At 44.2% G+C, this 22896-nt stretch overlaps 1 protein-coding gene across 1 annotated transcript in view; it reads left to right on the forward strand.

Annotated features, from left to right (window-relative positions):
• The window catches only part of STXBP3 (syntaxin binding protein 3), a 59623-nt gene that overhangs the window by 31018 nt on the left and 5709 nt on the right, over positions 1–22896 (forward strand). The window contains exons 10-16 of the mRNA XM_044300707.1: positions 6991–7095; positions 10098–10155; positions 11308–11373; positions 14466–14546; positions 16668–16806; positions 19160–19266; positions 22174–22266. Coding sequence (XP_044156642.1) covers positions 6991–7095; positions 10098–10155; positions 11308–11373; positions 14466–14546; positions 16668–16806; positions 19160–19266; positions 22174–22266 — 649 coding nt within the window. The remainder of the gene's footprint in view (positions 1–6990; positions 7096–10097; positions 10156–11307; positions 11374–14465; positions 14547–16667; positions 16807–19159; positions 19267–22173; positions 22267–22896) is intronic.

The raw sequence follows: 22896 nt of genomic DNA on the forward strand, positions 1-22896 counted from the left end.
GTGCCCATACGGATAGGAGTTGGTGCCAGGAGAAGCGTTTTATAGGTAGTGACCCTTTTCATTCCCTAGCGGTGAGGCCTAGTGTCTTTTCCCTTCCTTCTTGTTGTCTTTTGGTGTTTTCCCCTACTACAGCCGTGACTTTATTCAGAGCCGACACCGCCATTTTTTGTTCTGATCTGTGCAGCTATGGATGCTATGACTGCACTGGTCGAACAGCTGCAGAATCTGACTTTAGAGGTAGCAGACCTCCGTGCAATAGTTTTGCAGATTCAGAGTCCACAGGCTGCTGGTTCCGGTGGTGGGTTCCAGGCCTGCCCTGAACCGAAGGTAGCTCTCCTGGACAGGTTTTCCGGGGGTAGTGACAAATTCATTCTGTTCAGGGAGTCATGTAAATGATACTTTAGGCTGCGTCCATACTCTTCTGGGGATGAGTGTCAACGTGTGGGTATGATTTTTTTATTTTTTATTGCTTAAATAGGATGCTCAATCTTGGGCTTTTTCTCTGCCGACCGGATCACCGTCCCTCCGGTCAGTAGATGAATTCTTTAGAGCCTTGGGTCTTATCTATGATGACCCAGATCGGATCTCTCAGGCTGAGACCAAGTTACGGGGTTTGCGGCAGGGAGAATGTTCTGCGGAGACCTATTGCTCTGAATTTAGGAGATGGGCTACGGATACAGAGTGGAACGATTCTGCTCTCCTTAGCTAATTCTGCCAGGGTCTCTCTGAGAGACTGCAGGACACATTGGCTTTTCATGAAAATCCTGAGTCATTGGAAGCAGCTATGTCCCTTGCTGTACGTCTTGATAGACGCCTGAGGGAGAGATCTAGGGGTCCTCACCTTCAGGACGTACTGTCCAATAAGGGTACTGCTTCCTTTGACAGTTATGGTGGAGAGACACGGGTGTCTTGTGATGAGCCTATGCAGTTAGGAGGCGCTACTCATGGAACTACTGGCAAAAGCTTGGGCCATGTGAAAGGAGTCTGCTTTTGTTGTGGCAAGAAGGGACATTTTGTGAATATTTGTCCGTACTTGCAGCATCAAGGTGTAAACAAAAAGAAAAAAAAGTTTAATCCCCAAATTACTATTGGTAGTGTGGGTGGGGAGCAAGAAAACCTACTTTTGTCTTTTACTGGTAGTACCTGTTTTCTCCTGTCTGCCAAGGTTGCGCTTGAGTCCAAAACTGTGAAAATCTAAGCATTTATCGACAGTGGGGCAGGAGTTAACTTGATTGATGGACAGTTTGTACGCATTCACGGGTTGACTACTAATGCATTGGAGAATACTATTTCTGTCTTTGCAATGGACTCGGCACCTCTCGCCCAAAAATGCCTGTCGCAGGTAGTGAATGACATTCATTTATGAGTGGGTGATTTGCATCAGGAATCTATCTCCTGTTATGTGTTGGAGGGTCTGCCTGCTCCGTTGGTGTTGGGCTTACCATGGTTAAGCAAACATAACCCTAACATCGATTGGCAAACGAGACAGATTCTCGATTGGAGTGATTTTTGCATGGACAACTTAATGCATCGTTCTCTATGGTTTACCAACTACTACCGTAATTTATTTTTAACTATTCATCGGTTGTTAAACCTTTAACAGACATGACTAGGAAGGGTGCTGATATTTCTATCTGGTCTGATGCGGCATTACAGGCCTTTTCTGCTGTGAAGTAATGTTTTGCTTCGGCCCCTATTCTGGTGCAACCGGACGTGTCTCAGCCATTTACTGTTGAGGTTGACGCGTCTGAGGTTGGGGTAGGAGCAATATTGTCGCAGGGTCCTTCACCCAGTAAATGGCGCTAATGTGCATTTTTCTCTAAAAAAAACTCTCGACTGCTGAAAATAATTATGATGTGGGAAATAGGGAATTGCTGGCCATTAAGTTGGCATTTGAGTAATGGCGGCATTGGTTGGAAGGAGCAATTCATCCTATTACGGATCACAAGAATCTGGCCTACTTGGAGTTGGCTAAGCAACTGAACCCAAGGCAGGCCAGATGGTCATTGTTTTTCACCAGATTTAAGAACGTCAAGGCGGATGGTTTGTCACGTAGCTTTCCGGGGGGAAGGGGGGGGGGGGGGCGAGTCTAATGACCCTAGTCCCATTTTATCTGAAGAGGTGGTTATATCCGCTCTTTATCCTGATCTCGAGGCCAGGGTTATGGAGGCACAGCATGATGCTCCGGATTCTTGTCCTCAGGGGAAGTTGTTTGTTCCCTCCGAATTACGTCACAAGGTGTTTGAGGAACATCACTGTACGGTGCTTGCTAGGCACCCTGGGAGTCGATCTCATCTCTCGCAGATTCCGGTGGCCGGGGTTGCGTAAGTGTATTGAGGACTATGTGTCAGCCTGTGGTACCTGTGCACGTGCTAAGGTGACACATACTCTGCCTTCCGGATCTCTGCTTCCATTGCCCATCCCGTCCAGACTTTGGACCCATTTGTCCATGGATTTTATCACTGATTTACCGAATTCTTCGGAAAAGACCGTGATTCTGGTGGTTGTCGATCGTTTTAGTAAAATGGCACACTTTATTGCATTACCTAGTCTACCCAATGCTAAAACTCGCAGGTGTTTGTCGACCACATCGTGAAACTACATGGCATTCCCTCTGATGTGGTGTCCGATAGAGGGACTCCGTTTGTTTCCAGATTCTGGAGAGCATTCTGTACTCGTCTGGGTGTACAATTGTCCTTCTCTTCGGCTTTTCATCCCCAGTCAAACGGACAGACGGAGCGCACTAATCAGAATCTGGAGACTTGCTTGAGATGTTTTGTTTCAGAGAATCAGGAAGAGTGGTCTTCATTTTTGTCATTAGCTAAGTTTTCTATAAATAACCGTAGACAGGAATCCACTGATAAGTCACCATTTTTGGGGGCATATGGGTTAAATCCACAGTTTGGTACATTTTCTGGTGCTCATAATTCTAGCATTCCTGAGGAGGAAGGATTTTCTTCTTCTTTGTCTTCTATTTGGCGGAAAATCCCAAATAACCTGGAAAAGATGGGCAACAGGTATAAGCGTGCGGCTGATAGGAAACGTATTAGTGGTCCGGACCTGAGAGTGGGTGATTCGGTGTGGCTGTCTACAAGAAACATTAAACTTAAGGTACCTTCTTGGAAGTTGGGACCAAGATTTATTGGTCCATATAAGATCACTGCCATTGTTAACCCTGTAGCCTTGAACTTCCTCGGGCATTGAAAATCCATAAAGTTTTTCATAAATCGTTGTTAACCTGTTGAGCCGTCCTCCTTGCCTCCTGCTCCTGTCATGGTGGACGGCAATTTAGAATTTCAGATTAGCAGGATTGTGGACTCCCGAGTTCTCCTGAGATCCCTCCAGAATCTCGTTCATTGGAGAGTGTACAGACCAGAGAGAGGATGTGGGTTCCAGCGACCGATGTTAATGCTAGTCTTCTGGTGAGAGCATTCCACAGAGCTCATCCTGATGAGGTCGGTCCTGGGTGCCCAGAGGTCATCCGTAGAAGGGGGGGTACGGTCACATCTGTGACAGGTCTCAGAAGATCTGAAAGATTATCTACACATTAGTGATCTGACAGCCTCTTTTTTGGTTTTGGTTTTGGTTTCACTTTGTCTGTGTGTTGCTTTTATGTCCACACCACCTGTTCAGGTGTGGATCATGTGACCTTTTACCTCCCCCTATTTAGTCTGACTTTACCCATCACTCCTTGCTCTAGATAGCTTAATTTGGTTTTTGGAAGAGCTGGAGTGTGGTTCTAGTTGAAGTCCTGTTCATCCATCATGCATCAGCCTCAGAATCAGAAGTTAAGTGTTCCGCTTGTTGTATTTTGTTTCCCCCCCCCACCTTTTGTTGTTTTACTAGGCCTCAGCGAGACGCTGGTTCCTTCACCAGGGAAGGAGCGGGTTGTCTCTGCCCTGTCATTACCATTAGGGCATCCGAGGGCCACCAGGGCTTTCTAGGTTCCTGTGTATGGGCATCTCTACCATCCAGAGGTGCCCATACGGATAGGAGTTATTGCCAGGAGCAGGGTTTTATAGGTGGTGACCCTTTTCCTTCCCTAGCGGTGAGGCCTAGTGTCTTTTTCCCTTCCTTCTTGTTGTTTTTTGGTGTTCTCCCCTACTACATCCGTGGCACTCTTCCTCTGCCGCAAATTCCTTTTTGCAGGCTATTCACAGACTTCTGCGGCAGGGAGTGATTGTCCTGGTTCCTGTGCAAGACCGTTTTTGAGGGTTTTACTCCAATCTCTTTGTGATCCCCAAAAAAGGAGGGGACAGTCAGTCCCGTTCTGGACCTCAAGGCACTCAACTTCTTCCTTTTGGATCCACCGCTTCCGGATGGAGTCCCTGAAATCTGTCATTACTTCCATGGAACTGGGGGAGTACCTGTCCTCCATAGACATCAAGGACGCTTATCTTTATGTTCCCATCTTCGTCAGTCATCAAAAATGTATCTGGTTCGCAGTGGGTCCCTTTCACTTCCAGTTTGTGGCCCTCCCGCTCGACCTGGCCACAGCTCCTAGAGTCTTTATGAAGGTACTGGCAGCAGTCATTGCCCTGCTCCTGGCAAAAGGTCTGTCATTCCGGGCGACGGCGGACAGCCTGCGCATAGTCCTGGACACCCTGGAATGCTTCAGATTGATCCTGAATCGGCAGAAGTCCTGTCTTAATCCATCGCAGCGGCTAACCTATCTGGGCATGGTGCTAGACACATTTCAGGCCAAGGTACTCTTGCCCTTGGAGAAGCTATCCACTCTCTGTCTTCAGATTCTTCCCTTGTTGCGGCCCCGTCCACTTCCCATTCGTCACTGCATGCGGGCTCTGGGTCACGTGGTCTCCTTCGACGCAGTTCCCTATGCTCAGTTCAATATTAGGACTCTTTAGCGAGCCATTCTGACCAATTGGGACCGGTCCCCAGCCTCCCTGGATCGGCCCATATGTCTCTCTGCCCTGACCTGCCGGGCCCTCAGGTGGTTTTTGGTTTCACCGATGCTGACATAAGGCCGCTCGTTCCTTCCTCTGTTGGATGGTGTTGACAACGGACGAAAGCCTCCGGGGTTAGGGGGGGTGTTGGGAAATCTATCCGTTCAAGGCGTCATGCGAGGAGCACTCCCTCCCAATCAACATTTTGGATTTGAGAGTCATGCCTCCGTATGGGCACCTCTCGATGGTAGAGATGACCATACACAGGAACCTAGAAAACCCTGGTGGCCCTCGGATGCCCTAATGGTAATGACAGGGCAGAGACAACCCGCTCCTTCCCTGGTGAAGGAACCAGCGTCTCGCTGAGGCCTAGTAAACAACAAAGGTGGGGGGGGGAATACCCAACAACTATACCCAAGGTCAAGCCTCTGTCCCCCAATGAACAGAAGAGAAACAGATTTTACAGTAAGTACAAAAATCTTGTTTTTTGCCAGCTGTTTTTTCACGTACCCGTTTGAGCGTACCCTAAAAAGCCTCGACTGAGACAGCATTTTCTGTTCAGTCATTTGGTTCTTTTGTGGCATTTTTGCGTGGTTTTTTTTTTCCCTTCTTTTTAAATATTCTAACAATTTTTTCTGTAAATTTGCTGCAGATGTTTTATTTAATTGCACTCCAACTGATATGGTCTTTAAAACGCAAAACACATTCTTAAATTACTGAACAAAATCGGCTGCATAAAATAAATGTTACATTTGTTAAATTATAAGAATAAAAAAACTAAACAACAAGGAAATTGGGGGAAATAGTGTTTCCTGTCAGTTATACTGGTGCAAAGTTCAGTTCTACAGTGCTAAATGTAGTATCAAGTGTCTGTGACCAGAGGCTCAGATATCGATGCCAGTGAAATACTTATAACTGTATGACCACATATGGTTGAACTGTGTGTAGTTAGGGCTCTTTCACACTTGCGTTCTTTTGTTCCGGCATAGAGTTCCGTCGTCGGGGCTCTATGCCGGAAGAATCCTGATCAGGATTATCCCTATGCATTCTGAATGGAGAGAAATCCGTTCAGGATGTCTTCAGTTCCGTACCGGAACGTTTTTTGGCCGGAGAAAATACCGCAGCATGCTGCGCTTTTTGCTCCGGCCAAAAATCCTGAACACTTGCCGCAAGGCCGGATCAGGAATTAATGCCCATTGAAAGGCATTAATCCGGATCCAGCCTTAAGCTAAACGTCGTTTCGGCGCATTGCCGGATCAGACGTTTAGCTTTTTCTGAATGGTTACCATGGCTGCCAGGACGCTAAAGTCCTGGCAGCCATGGTAAAGTGTAGTGGGGAGCAGTATACTTACCGTCCGTGCGGCTCCCGGGGCGCTCCAGAGTGACGTCAGGGCGCCCCACGCACATGGATGACGTGATCACATGGACACGTCATCCATGCGCATGGGGCGCTCTGACATCATTCTGGAGCGCCCCGGGAGCCGCACGGACTGTAAGTATACTGCTCCCCACTACTACTATGGCAACCAGGACTTTAATAGCGTCCTGGCTGCCTGAGTAACAAATGCTTTCAGTTCACTTGCGTTTTTCCGGATTCGGCGTGTAATTCCGGCAAATAGAGTACGTGACGGATCCGGAAAACGCAAGTGTGAAAGAGGCCTAAATCGGCAATATTTACAGTACTAGCAAAGTGGATGAGACTTCAAAAATGTCCTCTATGGGTAGGAAAAATCCTGCAGCGTAGACTGACGTGCTCTGCCGTTTTCAATCCACAGCATGTTAATGTGTTCTGTAGTTTAACCAGGTTTTTCAAACTTTTGTAATACAAAAACTGTAAAAAAAAAAAAGATAATTTTGGACAGTTTTTATGATGGTTGATTTCAAACAGATCCGCTGTGGAAAAACCACAGCAGTCTCGCCATGCGTGGCCGTATTGTCATTGTAGTGCAAGGCATTAGGAATCCAATACCATGTCTAGTGTCATTGGTGGACAGTACTGTCTTCAGCCTTTACCATCTAGAGCTACTTGTGATTCCCGAATGTTTGGTTAGAAAAGACTAATGATTTACATTCTGTTTTCTGCTAGGTATAGACCAGATGGTGCCACATCTAAGGACAAGGACGGTCGCTTAGATGAGTCAGATGAGCTATGGGTGAAAATCCGTCACAGACACATTGCTGATGTCTTAGAGTATGTATGATGTTATAACCTGTCTGGCTACGTAAAGATTTAAGAGGGTATATCCGATATCAAATGGCTCTCATCGCTTGGCAGGGCGTTTAGCAACTTTTAGCTGTTATTAAAATTAGGCGCCAACAGGGTAGTCCCATTCCTGTCACATACTCAGTCTCGCTTACCAGCCGCACCTAACGCCTCGCTAGTACCCTGATTGACAGCACCAGCGTTTCTGATGTCACTGCTAGAGATGAGCGAATAATTAAAAAGTTTGATTCGGCTGATTCCCCGAATTTTACAAAAGAATTCGCTTTGTGGCGAATTACTTTGTCACAAAGCACAGTTTTTTGTAAGCAGCGGGTGCAATGACAGGGAGCTGCGTTAGCTCCACCCCTGTCATTGTACCCCTCAGATGCCATGTTTATACATGATCGCGGCATCCGAGTGTAAAAACTGTGTAAAATTAACAATTGAAAAAAAATTTAATCAAACTTACCGCCTCAATTTGTTTGCGACAGACCGCCCGCCCCCATCTTGCTTAAAGATCTGGAGAGAAATCTTACACAGCGCGAGATTACGTCACCGCGCGCAGGATTTCGGCCGAGATCTTCAATCAAGATGGAGGCTGGCGGCCCAAGCAAAAGTTTTTTTTTATTTTATTTTTTTTTTTTTTTACACAATTTCAGATTGAATTGAGGCGAATCGAATTTATCCTGAAATCCATATCGAATTCCATTTTGTGGGATTCGATTCGCTCATCTCTAGTCACTGCTGTCCACATTGGAATCCTGTGTGTGCGGCATTCATTTTCAGCCTTAAAAAAAGGAAAATCTTTCCTTTCTTCACTTTTACAAATTGCTTTATTATTGAATGCCTTTAAATTTAATTTATTTTTTTAATTACTTATACTAATATGTAATTGTACACGCGACTTTTCTAAACACATTTACACAATAGACTAATTTCAGACTAGAATCGGCAACCTCTGTTTTCCATTCTATTTTGGTGGGGAAAAAAATAGGGTGTCTGCCAGCTGAAACTTCCCTAAAGGGGGGGGTTATCTGTTTGTAGAGATAAGAGATCATCAGCATCTGATCGGTGGGTGTCTGACACCCAGTGAAAAATGCTGATCAGTTTGTGAAGGACCCAGCACTGCTGTAAGCGAAGCAGCCTTCTCTCTGCTTACCCTAGGCCAGTGACGTCCCAACCATCAGTCAAGTGAATGGGCATGAGCTGCGCCCAGGCCACAACACTGATGGTCATGACTAAGGCTGAGTGAATCCACTTTAGATGGTACATCTGAAGTCATTTCGCTAAAAACTTTGTTGTAATACTGTATGGAGTTCCCGCTCTGTACAGTATTAGAATGTATTGGCTCCGATGAGCCGAAGTTATTACTTCGCAAAGTCGCGCAAGACTTTGTTTAATAACTTCGGGAATTAATTATTACTGTAAAAAACCTTGGTACAGAACTCTGGTTCGGTTCCAAGGTACCACTTCGGTTCCAAGGTACTGAACAAAGTTTCGCGCGACTTCGCAAAGTAATAACTTTGGCTCATCGGAGCCAATACATTCTAATACTGTACAGAGTGGGCACTTTGAATTTATCCTGAAATGAAGTTTTAGCGAATTGACTTTGGATGGTACATTCGCTCATCCCTAGTCATGACGTTACTGACCTAGGGTAAGCAGAGAGAAGGCTGCGACGCTCACAGTAGCGCTAGGGCCTTCTCAAACTGATTGGCAGTTTTCCTGGGTGTCAGACCCGTACTGATCAGATACTGATGACCTAGCCAGAGGATAGGTCATCAATTACAGGTAACCCCCTCTGTAAGGCTCTGTTCACATTGGTGCCATGAAAGCTATGCTAGTCTGTTTTTAAACAGACCTTGACATGTCCTGACAGGTTTACTTTTGGGTTTTAGTCAGTTTCACAGCAAGAACAGTGATGCACTACTCTTGCCGACAAAAGTTATGTAATTTTACAGATGCTTAGAGGGACACTTCAGTCATAAAGGGGTATTTTGGTAGCTCATGCACACAAACAATTTTTTTTCCCATGTCTGTCCCGTTTTTTGGGGGGGGGGGGGGGGTTTGAGGCCCATATGCAGAACCATTGACTTCAATGGGGTGTCAAAAAACGGAAATGACTGTGTGCATTCCATGTCCATGTGTCTGCAAGATGGGTCCTATTATTGTTTCCAATGTTCCATTCAGCAAAATGTGAAATGCACAAGGCCAATGATATCCGTGTTTTGTGGATCACAAGACACCAACGGTCGTGTGCATGAGCCCTTAGACAGTACTATGCCCGTGAAAACTGTCCTTCTGTAGCAATCGACACACAAATAAAACTCCTTTATAGAAAGGTAATCCAGTTTCAGTTTACTGCTGCTGTGAGGGATAACAACAGGCAGTTAATGGTCTGACTGAGGCTGTTTGCTGTGCTAAAAGTCCAAAGAGCAAATTAAAGAACCAGGACTGGAAGTTATTAATGTTTTTTTTATGGAAATGTCCCTTTTAAGTGGTATTCCGGTTTCTGACATGTAGAGCACATCCTCAAGATGTGCTATAGATTGCTAATAGATTCTGCCCCCACCTCTGGGACCTTCACCTATCTAACATGGGGCCCATTCAACCCCCTTGTACCTGGGTACGGCAGCTGAAAGGTTGTTAGCCAAGAGGGCTATGTACACTGTTTCCATGGCTCCCATACACGTGAATGTGAATTTTGGAAACAGTGTAGGACAGTGAACATCTCGGAAGTTATGGAAATAGAGGTAACTCAATGTGCTACGCTGTTTCGGTAACTCCCATGCACTTGTATGTGAGCTACAAAAACTGTAAGACAGCCAGCACTGCCGATCCCATAGGTCTGACCACCAGGTGGGATGAGGTCGGGGGGAGATGTCGGGGCCTGTCCTGAGATGAGCTCTGTGTGAATTGCAGTTTAAAGCTTTGTATTGTCTTCTGCTGAGACGGACAGAATTCTAATATTCTGTGTATTTATTTTACAGAGAAATTCCTAAACTCGTTAAAGAAATCTCTTCCACTAAAAAAGAAACAGAAGGAAAGGTACAAAATAAGCAAAATTGGGAGTGTGGACATTCTGCTCATTCATAGCTCATGCACACGGCTGTTTGTGTTTTTGCGGTCTGCAAATCACTGATCCACAAAACACGGATACTGGCCAAGAGTCTGCCACCATCTTTTTTTCTCCTTCAGAAATGTCCCATCCTTGTCCGCAAAACGGACCGGAATAGGGCATGTTCTATCTTTTTGTGGGGCTGTCTGCATCTTTTGCGACCCCATTGAAGTGAATGTGTCCAAATACGATCTGCAAATTTGGATGCAGACAAAAACCACAATGTGTGCATGAGCCCTAAGCAGAACACTCCAGTTTCATCTACACTTACTACTACTCGCACCTTGTTGCAGCTCAGTGTCATGTCTTTTGCCTGAAATGATACATAGGGGGTTATTTATTAAGAAGTTTTAGACGTCGGTCTTAAAGGGAACCTGTCACCGGGATTTTGGGTATAGAGCTGAGGACATGGGTTGCTAGATGGCCACTAGCACATCCGCAATACCCAGTCCCCATAGCTCTGTGTGCTTTTATTGTGTAAAAAAACAATTTGATACATATGCAAATTAACATAAGAGTCATATCTTACTTGTGTGACCAGAGAAGATCATATTTTCAAGCTCTGACTCATCTCAGGTTAATTTGCATATGTATCAAATCGTTTTTTTTTTTCACACAATGAAAGCACACAGAGCTATGGGGACTGGGTATTGTGGATGTGCTAGTGGTCATCTAGCAACCCAGCTCCTCAGCTCTATACCCAAAATCCCGGTGACAGGTTCCCTTTAATAACACTTATATCGGGCCCACGCCACACCGGCTTTTTCAGACCTGGTGTAAACGGGGAAAAGTCGCAGATTGTGGCACAACTAACCATTGAGCTACAATCTGCACCAGGAATACGCCAAATATAGGAGGATTTCTGGATAATAAATGGAACCCATAATGTCTGGCATTATGTGGCCAGCATCCCTGGGAGAGGGGAGGGATAATGGGAGGTGGGTTTGAAGGAGGACTATGATATGATGTGGATCGGTTTATGGTTTATCTGTGCAGTGTACACTATAATTTCCAAACATTGCATCCTGGACTTGCTCTGATATTTGAGATAATTTAGCCAGACTTTTTTATTTTTTATACAGCTAAGTATCTCCAACTTATCTAACTTGATGAAAAAAATGCCTCATATCCGAAAACAAATGAGCAAGGTAAGAGACCATTTCTATGTATAAATGTAGTTGAACCATGTAACAAGCCTATACTGCTCTTATTGCTGGGAGTAGGCAGCTGAGATTTCGGATTTTGCTTGTGTTACGTTTGGATTTTGCCTCTGGATTTGCCAAGGATTACGCTGCATGCATAGCAAATCTGTGATCAAAATCTGCTGCATAAATTGACATGCTGGGTCAGCAAATCTGCAGCATATGGATGAGATTTTGTAAAATCCTATCCACCTTGCTGCTACTGTAATACATTGCAGATTTTCCAATCTGTGCTGTGGCAGAAAATCTGCAGCATATCCGCCACGTGTGTACATACTCTTAGGCTACTTTCACACTAGCGTTCGATCGGATCCGTTCTCAACGGATCCGATCATAATAATGCAGACGGAGGCTCCGTTCAGAACTGATCCGTCTGCATTATTTTAGCATATAAAAGCTAAGTGTGAAAATAGCCTCGTACGGATCCGTCCAGACTTTCAATGTAAAGTCAATGGGGGACGGATCCGCCTGAAGATTGAGCCATATTGTGGCATCTTCAAACGGATCCGTCCCCATTGACTTACATTGTAAGTCTGGACGGATCCGCACGCCTCCGCACAGGCCAGGCGGACACCCGAACGCTGCAAGCAGCGTTCAGCTGTCCGCCTGTCCGTGCGGAGGCGAGCGGAGGCTGAACGCCGCCAGACTGATGCAGTCTGAGCGGATCCGCATCCATTCAGACTGCATCAGGGCTGGACGGCTGCGTTCGGGTCCGCTCGTGAGCCCCTTCAAACGGAGCTCACGAGCGGACCGACGAACGCTAGTGTGAAAGTAGCCTTACAGGTACATTACATGGCTAAAAGGATGTAAATGTCTCTCCTAAGTGGTAACGGAGTCCAGTGGGATTTAAATATTGATGACCTTTCTTCAGGATTGCTCATTAACCCTTTACATGTACGGCCTTTAAATATGCCACCTGTTCAAGTGTGATCACAGCATCTAAAGGGTGAAAGACCCATGCGGCAATCAGGGATAACTGTCATTAATTCTACTAGGCTGGGTCTCTCTGAAGAGACCCAGCATATTAGAGCTGCAGTTCCTATATAGATCAGCAATGCATGTATTATTCTCCCTATGGGAGTATAGTAATCTATAAAAATAAATAAGTAGTAGACATTGTAAACTCCTAGAGGGGCTACAATATTATTTTTTTTTAAGTACAAAAAAATGTAAAATAAAATTTAAAAATCACCCCCTTTTCTTAAATACATTAAATAATAAAAAAAATATATATAAATATCATGGGCATCACCCGTACTATTAAAATATAAAAAAAACATCCAATACGCCAAATGGCGTAACTGTAAAAAAAATATATAAAAATGTCCGATTTGCAATTTTTTTCATTGCTTCTCTTACCCTAAAAAATGTAATAAAATGTGATTTAAAAAAATCACACCCCGAAATGGTATCAATAAAAACTATAGATCATCAAGCAAAAAATTAGCCCCTCGCAGCTCATTAGACATAACTATAAAAAGTTACAGGGGTCAGAATATGGTGAAAATATTTTTTTGTTAAAAAGTTGTAATTTTTCATTTTTTGTATTTAAACATATAAAACCTTTGTGGTATCGTTGTAATTGTAATGACCCAGAGAATGAAGGGCACAGGTAAGTTTTGCCGCAAAGAGGGTCTGGGGAAAAAAATAAAAACGAAAAAAATCTCCGGTATCCGGTTAATATCGGATTGTTGGAGGTCAGACTGCTGGCGTACCCCCAGCTGGAGTGACTGCCGCCGCCTGTGACTTCACACTATCGGTTACATGGCTTTTCTACCGCTCTGTCCCATTCACGTAAAATAAATTAGCTACAATATCAAACACCACCGCTACACAATGTACAGTATGGAGAGGCCACAGTTCTCATCTGCGCACCATGGCTCCTACAATGTTACAGCTTACTGAGACAGATTAGACCGTTATATGCTTCCAAGATTGTGACAGTTGGGAAGGCTTTTTCCTATTCTCATGCGACTGTACCTCTCTGCAGAACGCAAGGTCTATAAATACATGGGGAGGGGATTTATCGAAGCTGGTGCAAAGGAAAACTGGCTTAGGCTACTTTCACACTTGCGTTCGGGGCTCCGCTTGTGAGTTCCATTTGAAGGCTCTCACAAGCGGCCCCGAACGGATCCGTACTGCCCCAATGCATTCTGAGTGGATGCGGATCTGTTGAGAATGCATCAGTCTGGCACCGTCTGGCCTCCGCTCCGCTCAGCAGGCGGACACGGTGTCTGCCTGGCCGTGCGTAGGCAAACGGATCCGTCCAGACTTACAATGTAAGTCAATGGGGACGGATCCGTTTGAAGTTGACACAATATGGCTCCATTTTCAAACGGATCCGTCCCCCATTGACTTTCAATGTAAGTCAAAATGGATCCGTTTGCATTATCATGAACAAAAAAAAAAAAATTTTTTTTGTTCATGGTAATGCAAACGGATCTGTTCTGAATGGATACAAGCATTTGCATTATAGGTGCGGATCCGTCTGTGCAGATACCAGACGGATCCGCACCTAAACGCAGGTGTGAAAGTAGCCTTAGTGCCCATAACAACCAATGTTTTTCAGAGCTCTTTGGAAAATGAAATCGTCAATCTGATCTGGTTTCTATGGGTAAATAAGCCAGTTTTCCTTTTACACCAGTTTTGATAAATCTACCCTTGGTTTGTTGAGTTTGTGTGGAGGAACTCGAGTGGCCTGCACAGAGCCCTGACCGCAGTCTGATCTGATGCCTTCAGGATGAATTGGCTCGAGCCAGACCCTCTCATCTAACGTGTCTGCCAAACGGGGCCAACATCCATATTTTAACGCCTTTTGGTTTTGGAATGAAATGTCCAATAATCCTCTCTAGCTGTGGGGGTCAGGTGTCCACATCATTTTAGCCATATTTTCTGTGTTTGAGGGAACAGGGCCGTGTACTAAAAATGTATCACCACAAAATGATGGTGTTCTGCTGCTGGTTTAATAGACAGTAATTGTTATGTTGCTTGAACTGCTCCTAATGAAAAATCACTAATTCTTATTTTATTTTTTTTAGCAAGCTTTACATCTTAGTCTTGCTGAGGATTGTATGAGGAAGTTCAAAGGGAACCTGGAGAAGCTTTGCAAAGTTGAACAAGTAAGTAAAACTGGTATGTGGCACAGAACAAATCATATGTGTACTTTCTTGTGTACCTTGACCTCTTCGCTCTGTAGATGTAGGGTGTAGGAGGGAGATACTGCCCACACAGTGCCATAAATGAAGACTACAGCTTGCATCACACGCAACAGGCGGGATAAAACCGATCTCCGCTTTAGGCCTCTTGCACATAATTTTTTTTTTTTTACGTTCTGTTTTTTTTTAGTTCCGTATACGGAACCATTTATTTCAATGGGTCTCCAAAAAAACCTGAATGTGCTCCGTATGCATTCCGTTTCCGTACTTCCATTTTTCCGTTCCGTTCAATGATAGAACATGTCCTATTATTGCCCGCACATCACGTTCAGTGGCTCTATTTAAGTTAATGGGGCTGTAAAAAAAAAACTGAATGGATATGGAATGCATCTGTATGTCTTCCGTATCCGTTCCGTTTTTGCGGAACCATCTATTGAAAATTTTATGCCCAGCTCCATTTTTTCAATGTAATTACTGTAAACTGTATATCCCATGCTGCCGTTTCCGTTTGCGATCTGCAAAAAACGGAAACGGAACTGATCTGTTTAAAACGGACCGCAAAACACTGAAAAAGCCATACGGTCGTGTGCAAGATGCCTTAATCACTGAGGCACTATTGGCATCCACGTGGATGGCGGACAGAGCCCCGACAAAGGCCCCAGGCCTGCTATTGCTCTATACTTATTAGGCCCATTACAGTGCAGGAGTATTGCATTATACTGAACTAGAGAACGAAAGAAATAAAAAGTTGAATTCTCCTAGTGGGACTTCAGTGAAGTGTATTAAAAAGAAACAAGTTTTTTCCGATTTAAAACAAGTTGTAATAAGGCAAAAATATAAAACGGCACAGACTTTACATACATGGTATCAACTGCACAGAGAAAGCAATAAAAAAAAAAAAGAAAAAGACTCTCAAAATATGATGATGGTGCAAAAACCTGTTGTGCTCTTTTGTGGAAAAATAGTAACATAAGAGTAAGGTTATTTATATTGTATGGTAAACGCAGAAACATCCCAAAATACAGAGGCAGAATAAAAACTTTTCTTTAAAAAAAATTTTTTATTACCCCCTCTCTCTAGAAACTTTAAAGGGGTTTTTCAAGACTTTTATACTAATGACCTATCCTCTGGATAGGTCATCAGTATCTGATCGGTGGGGGTCTGACACCTGGGACCCCCGCCAATCAGCTGAGAAGGAGAATCCAGAGGATAGGTCATCAGTATAAAAGTCTTGGAATAAGTTATATATACCCCAAAATGGTGACTTTAAAATACAACTTATCACACAATAATACAAGCCCTCATGTATCTACATCAGTACAGATCACTAGAAAGCTATGGCTCTTGGATGTGTCGATAGAAAAGAGACTGCATGCTGTAGGGGCTAATGGATCAAGCCAGAGTGTGGAAGCGCTGCTCTCATACTGACCCTATACCCACTTTCAGGCCTCATGCACACAACCGTTGTTTGGGTCTGCATTCGAGCCTCGTTTTATGCGGCTCGGTTGCGGACCCATTCGCTTCAATGGGTCTGCAAAAGATACAGACCGCATAGTCCTATTTTTGCCCATTTGCGGACAAACATGGGCATTTCTATAATGGGCCTCCCATTCCGTTCCACAAATTGCGGATCACATGCGGATGGCATCTGTGTTTAACGGATCTGCTATTTGCAGACTGCAAAACATGGCATGGTCGTGTGCATGTAGTCTTATAGGGACCCTTTGTTGCAGGAATTAGTCAATTGTCTGTTATATCTATAAACTTCCTTTATCCCTACAGATACAAACACTTGCAGCTAGAAATTCCTCACATTTTTAATTCATATAATTTAATTTCCATTAATATTTTGTATGTGCACTTGTCAAACGGGGAAGAGAACCATTACAATTATTATGTCCCTTTTTATAGAGCCATTGTGTTGCAACCAAATCCTTAGACTTTATTGGCGACTTGTCTACAACATAACGGCTGTAAAATCTGTAAGTCTTTGTATGATGAAGCAGGGAATTGTGGCAGGCATTGTATCCTGTGAGTACACTGGTGTATAGCATACCGTCTTTCATGCCGGAACTATATTTTCAGGATCTTGCAATGGGCACCAATGCAGAGGGGCAGAAGGTGACGGAATACATGCGTGTCCTGCTCCCAGTATTGCTCAGTAAAGACGTGGGGAATTACGATAAAATCAGAGCGATACTTCTCTACATCTTTATGGAAAATGGTGAGTGACGGGAACAACATGGGTTACGCAGTCAAGGTGCCCAATATACCATACTATGTGGTGATATTGCAGTTTAATTCTACATGATACATACCATTAATACTAAAGGCAAGAACGCTAATGTCAGATTAGAATGTCAGATAAGATTATTAAATCAGTATTCGCCACTAAAGAGAGCGCCGTTCTCCGATGATTACATAGCGATAGCTGCAAGCATCACCCGTCCCATACTTCTGCTTCTTGGAAGGTAATATTATGAAGCAGAATAAGAAATCCCTCATTGTATACCATCTGGCTATCCTTACACGTGCTTGAGCGCATATTAAGTCCCATTGTAGTCTATGTTCTGCCCTTCACTCAGTCAGACATTACAAAGCTAAAGGGGCACAGCACTAAGAGCCGCGCCAGGATCTCAGCTCATAGACCCCTACAGATACCAACTTTTGACATGTCTGTTGTGTTTCAGGGTTTTTCAGTTTTGTTTTTTTTTTTAAAGGAAAGGTGTACCTTACACCCCATGATGAAAGTGAGCCGCATTATTCTGCTTAATAACATTGGCCCAGATTTACTAATGTAGCTGCGCCAAAAAGGTGGCGCAAAATGTCATATCTAGGGTTTCCACACTTCTTTTTTTTTTTTTTTTTACCCCCTTACATGTAGGGGTGGGGCAATTTTGGTGTGATTCTGGCGTAAGAATCAAAGTAAGCCAACCAGTAGTCTGTATGGAGTCAGTGAACAGTGCCTATCCCTGCACCAGATTTATCATCCAGCCTGTGATAAATCTAAGGCTAAGCTTCCGCCATCTTTTAGGTTTAGTAAATTGGGCAATAGTTTAGTGTCATTGTACTGTAAATGGACCCATACCTTAGTGCAGTGATGGGGAACTGGAGGCTGGAGGTGCTCGTTCTTCAGCACTTGGCACAGCATGTTTGTGTGGTGGAGACATATTTATAATGGAGTCGTCTCCCTTCGGTAAGTGGCATTTATCATGTAGAGAAAGTTATTACAAGGCACTTACTAATGTATTGTTGTTATTCATATTGCTTGCTTTGCTGGCTGGATTCATTTTTCCATCACATTATACACTGCTCGTTTCCATGGTTACAGACCACCCTGCAATCTATCAGCGGTGGTCGTGCTTGCCCACTATAGGAAGTAAGTGCCTTGTATTAACTTTCTCTACATGATAAATGCCACTTACGGAAGTGAGACAACCCCTTTAATAATGGGGTTGTGTGCGCCGCTCCTAACTTTACCTGCCCCGGTCGTGAGATGCAACAAATTTATTAACAGGTTCATGCCTCTGAATACATCTCCTGCTGTCCGTGCACCAGACCAGGAGTAGATTTCAGGTGTGATGTAACCAGTTTTCTGCTGCACATGCTGTTAAATCAGACTGCGAAGCTCCCACCCGTGGCCCGTCTCCTCCTGCCCATGCCCCACTATTTTGGGGGAAAGTGGGAGAGTGTCAGAAAAAGCTAAAAAAAAAGTTCCACATTTTGTCACAAAGTGGCACCTGTGGCATAATTTACAAGTTTAGTACACCAGCAAACTGGTATACAGCCATAATCTCCCCCATCTCAGGGTGGACTGGGAACTTAAAATGGCCCTGAACAAAAACCTAAAAGTGGCCCATGTTGTAGGTGGGCCCATATTGACAGAAGGCAAGTAGACAGGGACAAGAGAAGTAGGTCGGGTCCAACAGTACCATAGTACAGCACATAATACCACCCAGCAGAACAGAATACTTCCTTAGAAGAGTGCAGAACGAAATCCAGCCGCCCTCGCTGCAGTATTCAACTGGGAGGACGGCAATACAGTTGAAGGGGGGCGACTGTCACCTAGTTGCAGAAGTACCTGATGCTCGCAGCAATAATTAATGCTGAGTGCATCTGATCGTTGTGTACCCGGCTGGCGGCCATGAGGAGGGCTGGGGTGACCCACTTGGCATCAGCCCACCAGGAAATTTCCCCGTGGGGTGCGTGGCCAGTCCGCCCCTGCCCATACTCTACAGACCCAAAAGTCCAAGTACCTGTGAGATAAGGGGAGAGATTTATCAAAACTGGTATGATGGGAAACTGGCACAGTGGCCCATAGAGCTCCTTTGGAAAATTAAAGGTATGAATGCAGCTAAGCCATTTTTCCTTTGCACCAGTTTTGATAAATCTTCCCCAAAGTTTTTAGTGATTGAAGTCTGTGAGAGTTACAGAGAGCGGCTTTTTTATCAGTTGAATCTGGCAAAAATTTCTTCTATCCGGGACCCTCTGGGATCACCACAGTCATTCAGTGTTTTATAGGCTCCGTTATTATATAAGGTTTTCTTATTTCACATTTTATGTTTCTTGATCTAAAGGAACAACTCAGGAGAGCTTAGACCGACTGATTCAACACGTCAAGATTGACAGTGATGGGGATGTACTGAAGAACTGGAAATACCTTGGTGTTCCTATAGTCCCCAAGGTAAGACACTGAGGGACAGGCATGGGAACGGCAATAGCATTTAACCACTTTTCTTTGTAAAACGGTAGCTTGTGGTTAGTGGCTGTCTTACTCACTTTGCATCTGTCCCAAAATTAGTCCTACAGCAAATTCTGTTCCATTGACTAATTCACTCATGATTATTTGCGGCAATAATTCAGAACAGCATAGACTTTTAAAGAGCATCGATCAGCAGGATGAACCCCATGAAACCAGGAATATTATTTGATAGGGTTGACCTTGCTGACTAAAGTGATACCCTTCTTATGTCTCTTATTTGCCATTATTGAATATGAATAGTTTTTTCTGCATGTGAGCCTATTGGTGCACCAGCGAGTGGCCTGGAACCCTTGGAGCACCGGATCTGCCAGGCCCTGCTCCTCCTGCCACTCTTTCTTTTACATCTCGACTAGTCCTGCAATTTCGCTCCTGTGGCAGGATGCACTGCACATGCACCAATCCTGCGAGCAACTGCGCAGACGCAAGATTTGAGGGCCAGACAAGATGCTTAGCCCTGGCAAGCAATGGGACGGGGGAGGAGCAGGGCGTTGAAGATCTGGGGCTCCAAGGGACTCTGTCTGCCCTTCAGGGCACCAATTAGCTCCATTACATAGAAAATGATTTATACTCAATAATGGACGTATATAAAGTGTCATTTTACTCAGCAGGATCTGCCCTACCTGGTTTAATAGGGTTGTCCTGCTGACAAATGCTCTTTAATCTGGACAGCCTCTTATTGCTTGCTGCTTTTGTTTCGCCTGTCTCTTTAACTAACCCTCTTCTTTATTTCCTTTAAGACTGCCTGGTTTGGGGATCCAGGTCAGTTAAAAGCTATCCATGTTTCACTGATAAAATAATACATTTTTGAGTATTTATCATATATTTATGGGCACCCTGTTAGATTGGTATATTCCTGGCATAGATTGGGACACCTTTCCATCAGCGTATAGCCCAGTTATTTCCACTGTGTATATAAACATTATTCTCATCACTGGCACCCTTGTATCCCGTCGCATGCCTGTTACCACCCATCTGCAGTATAATTATACTCCTTACCATGCTGTATTATGTGGACGCCATACATGCCTCCTATCACCTCGCTTTAGTTCCCATCCCGTGTTTAGCCATGTCCTGAGATACTTTGTGTTTTCATGTCCATTTATCTGTTTAGTAATAGATGGTTCCCTTAATTAATATTCAATGATATATTTGGAATTATTGAAGGACACTCCCTAGAGGAGAACCTCAGGATTACTGATGATGAGGCTTTATTACCTGGCGCACAAACGTGTGACGTGTCACCAGACAAAATCCTTACCGTCACTCTGAATAGTTATATGGTATCAGGACAAAGGACACGCTCTTGTGGATGTTCTGCTTCTGGATCTGCTGTGCACCTGATTTTCTAATCTCCTACAGTCCCTTAGAGGGGTTGTCTAGCTTTTTGGACTTTAACTGTCCATCCCAGACTCCTGTAACTGTTTAAAAAAAAAACATACTTGTCTGCTGCCCACTGCTTTAATTCCCTTTCAGCAATCTTCCCATCCCTGTTCTGGAAACTGCTAGACAGAAGGGGGTCATTTGTGTCTCTGCAGCCAATGACTGGCCTCTGTGATGTCTTGTCCCCAAGCAGCTGGTCACTGCTGGGTCATGTACTGCTTGTGGACACGTCACCACTGAGGCCGGTCATTGGTTGCAGAGCAGAGCGTGACCCCCATCTGTCTGAAAGTTCACAGCACGGGAAGACCACTGGAGGGGCAGGAAGCAGTTGAGTTTTTCTTTTTCAACAGGTACAGCTGGCTGGGGTTGACAGTTTAAAAATCTAAAAGCTGGAAACCCCTTTAATCACTACAGCCTGAAAGTACTGTAGAAGGGTTAGACGTTGAAGAACTGTGGGCTACCTGACTGCATTCTCCAAGACTGTCTCTGGTAACCATGCTTCAAGACATTATATGGAAGTATTCAATATTATCCAAGCTTTGTCCTTACACCTCTTCCCCAGTGATGTAAAAGCAACCCTCCGGTTCAAGAAAAACTCACATTAACTGGGGAACAAACAGAATTCTTAGATGGCGACCATCTTTTCAGCTGCAGATCTGTTGATTCACAGCCTCCTTTTCTGTCATCCATGATGGCCGCACCGCTTCTCAGACTACCTGATGCAGAATGTGCATCGGTAGTCCAAGATACTTCCTGTTACTCCAGCCCTGCTCTTGGATTGGCCAGCAGTGCTTTTCTGTCATCCATGATGGCCGCACCGGTTCTCAGACTACCTGATGCAGAATGTGCATCGGTAGTCCAAGATACTTCCTGTTACTCCAGCCCTGCTCTTGGATTGGCCAGCAGTGCTTTTCTGTCATCCATGAAGGCCGCACCGGTTCTCAGACTACCTGATGCAGAATGTGCATCGGTAGTCCAAGATACTTCCTGTTACTCCAGCCCTGCTCTTGGATTGGCGAGCAGTGCTTGTGTGGCCAATCCAAGGGCAGCAGGAAGTGATCAGGGCCACCAAATGCGCAGTATGCACCTGGTAGTCTGAGAAATGCAGCCATCTTGTATGGTAAAAAAGAAGACCTGGAATTGGTGAATCTGCAACTGGAATGTGAAAAAAGACCCGGAGGTTTTCTTTAATAACTGAAGTATCTGCAATGTTCCTCTCTAGGTCTTCCCTGCGACGTCTGCCTGTGCAGCATCAGATTTCTCGGCTATACATCCCTTTCTTAGAATTGTGTTTGGTTGTTATCTTTGCAGACAGGGGTCCTTTTGATATAATATAGGAGAACTTGTTATCCCGGCTTACTATGATGGGATGATAAATTCTCCTGTGTAAAGGTAAAACTGTTTTTGATAAAAATAAAAAAATAAAAAATAATGAACATTTATTTTCAGTCTTCACAACGTAAACCACACAGAAGAGACCGATCAAGGGAAGAAACCTTTCAGCTGTCTAGATGGACGCCGGTGATAAAAGATATAATAGAGGTGAGGTAGAAAGCTGTCCTTTCATCACTTGATGAGTCAGAATGACGGACGGGGTGTTGATGAGGACATTTTATATTATAGCTTCTAAATGTCTTCATTGCTCCAGACGTGTAAACATAGATTTCATTGCTGTTCTATGGTAGTAGCATGATGAGACGTAGCGAATGCTACAAGAATATACTACACTATACTACATGACTCTAGAGTAAATCTTTGTAATGTTTCACAAAAGCTAAAAGTATTTAACCCTTTCTTTTGCTTGTCTGAGCTGATTATAATCATAACTGTGGCAGGCCAGCATATTCTGTCAAAGACCATGCTTTTTAGAAGATATTGTGGATTGTAAACCTATAATTCTTCAGTTTTGTGTAAAGTCTTTGTATTAATCCAGTGTCAGATTGGACAAGAGTGAACAATCTACAAATTATACCGTAATTCATTTAAAGCAAATTACAGTTAGTGCACTAGTTTCCTAATATACAGATTTATCAAGACTGGTGTGCGCTATGCTGGTCTTGATGGGGCCTGCACTGCCGGAGGAGGTATGTAACTTATGACAAATGACGTGCCTCCTCCAGCAGTCCTTGCGCCAGTTTCTGGCCTAAATAATGATGACCCTGCCCACACTCC

Source organism: Bufo gargarizans, chromosome 7 (genome assembly GCF_014858855.1).
Source record: "Bufo gargarizans isolate SCDJY-AF-19 chromosome 7, ASM1485885v1, whole genome shotgun sequence".
Classification (NCBI taxonomy): Eukaryota; Metazoa; Chordata; class Amphibia; order Anura; family Bufonidae; genus Bufo; species Bufo gargarizans.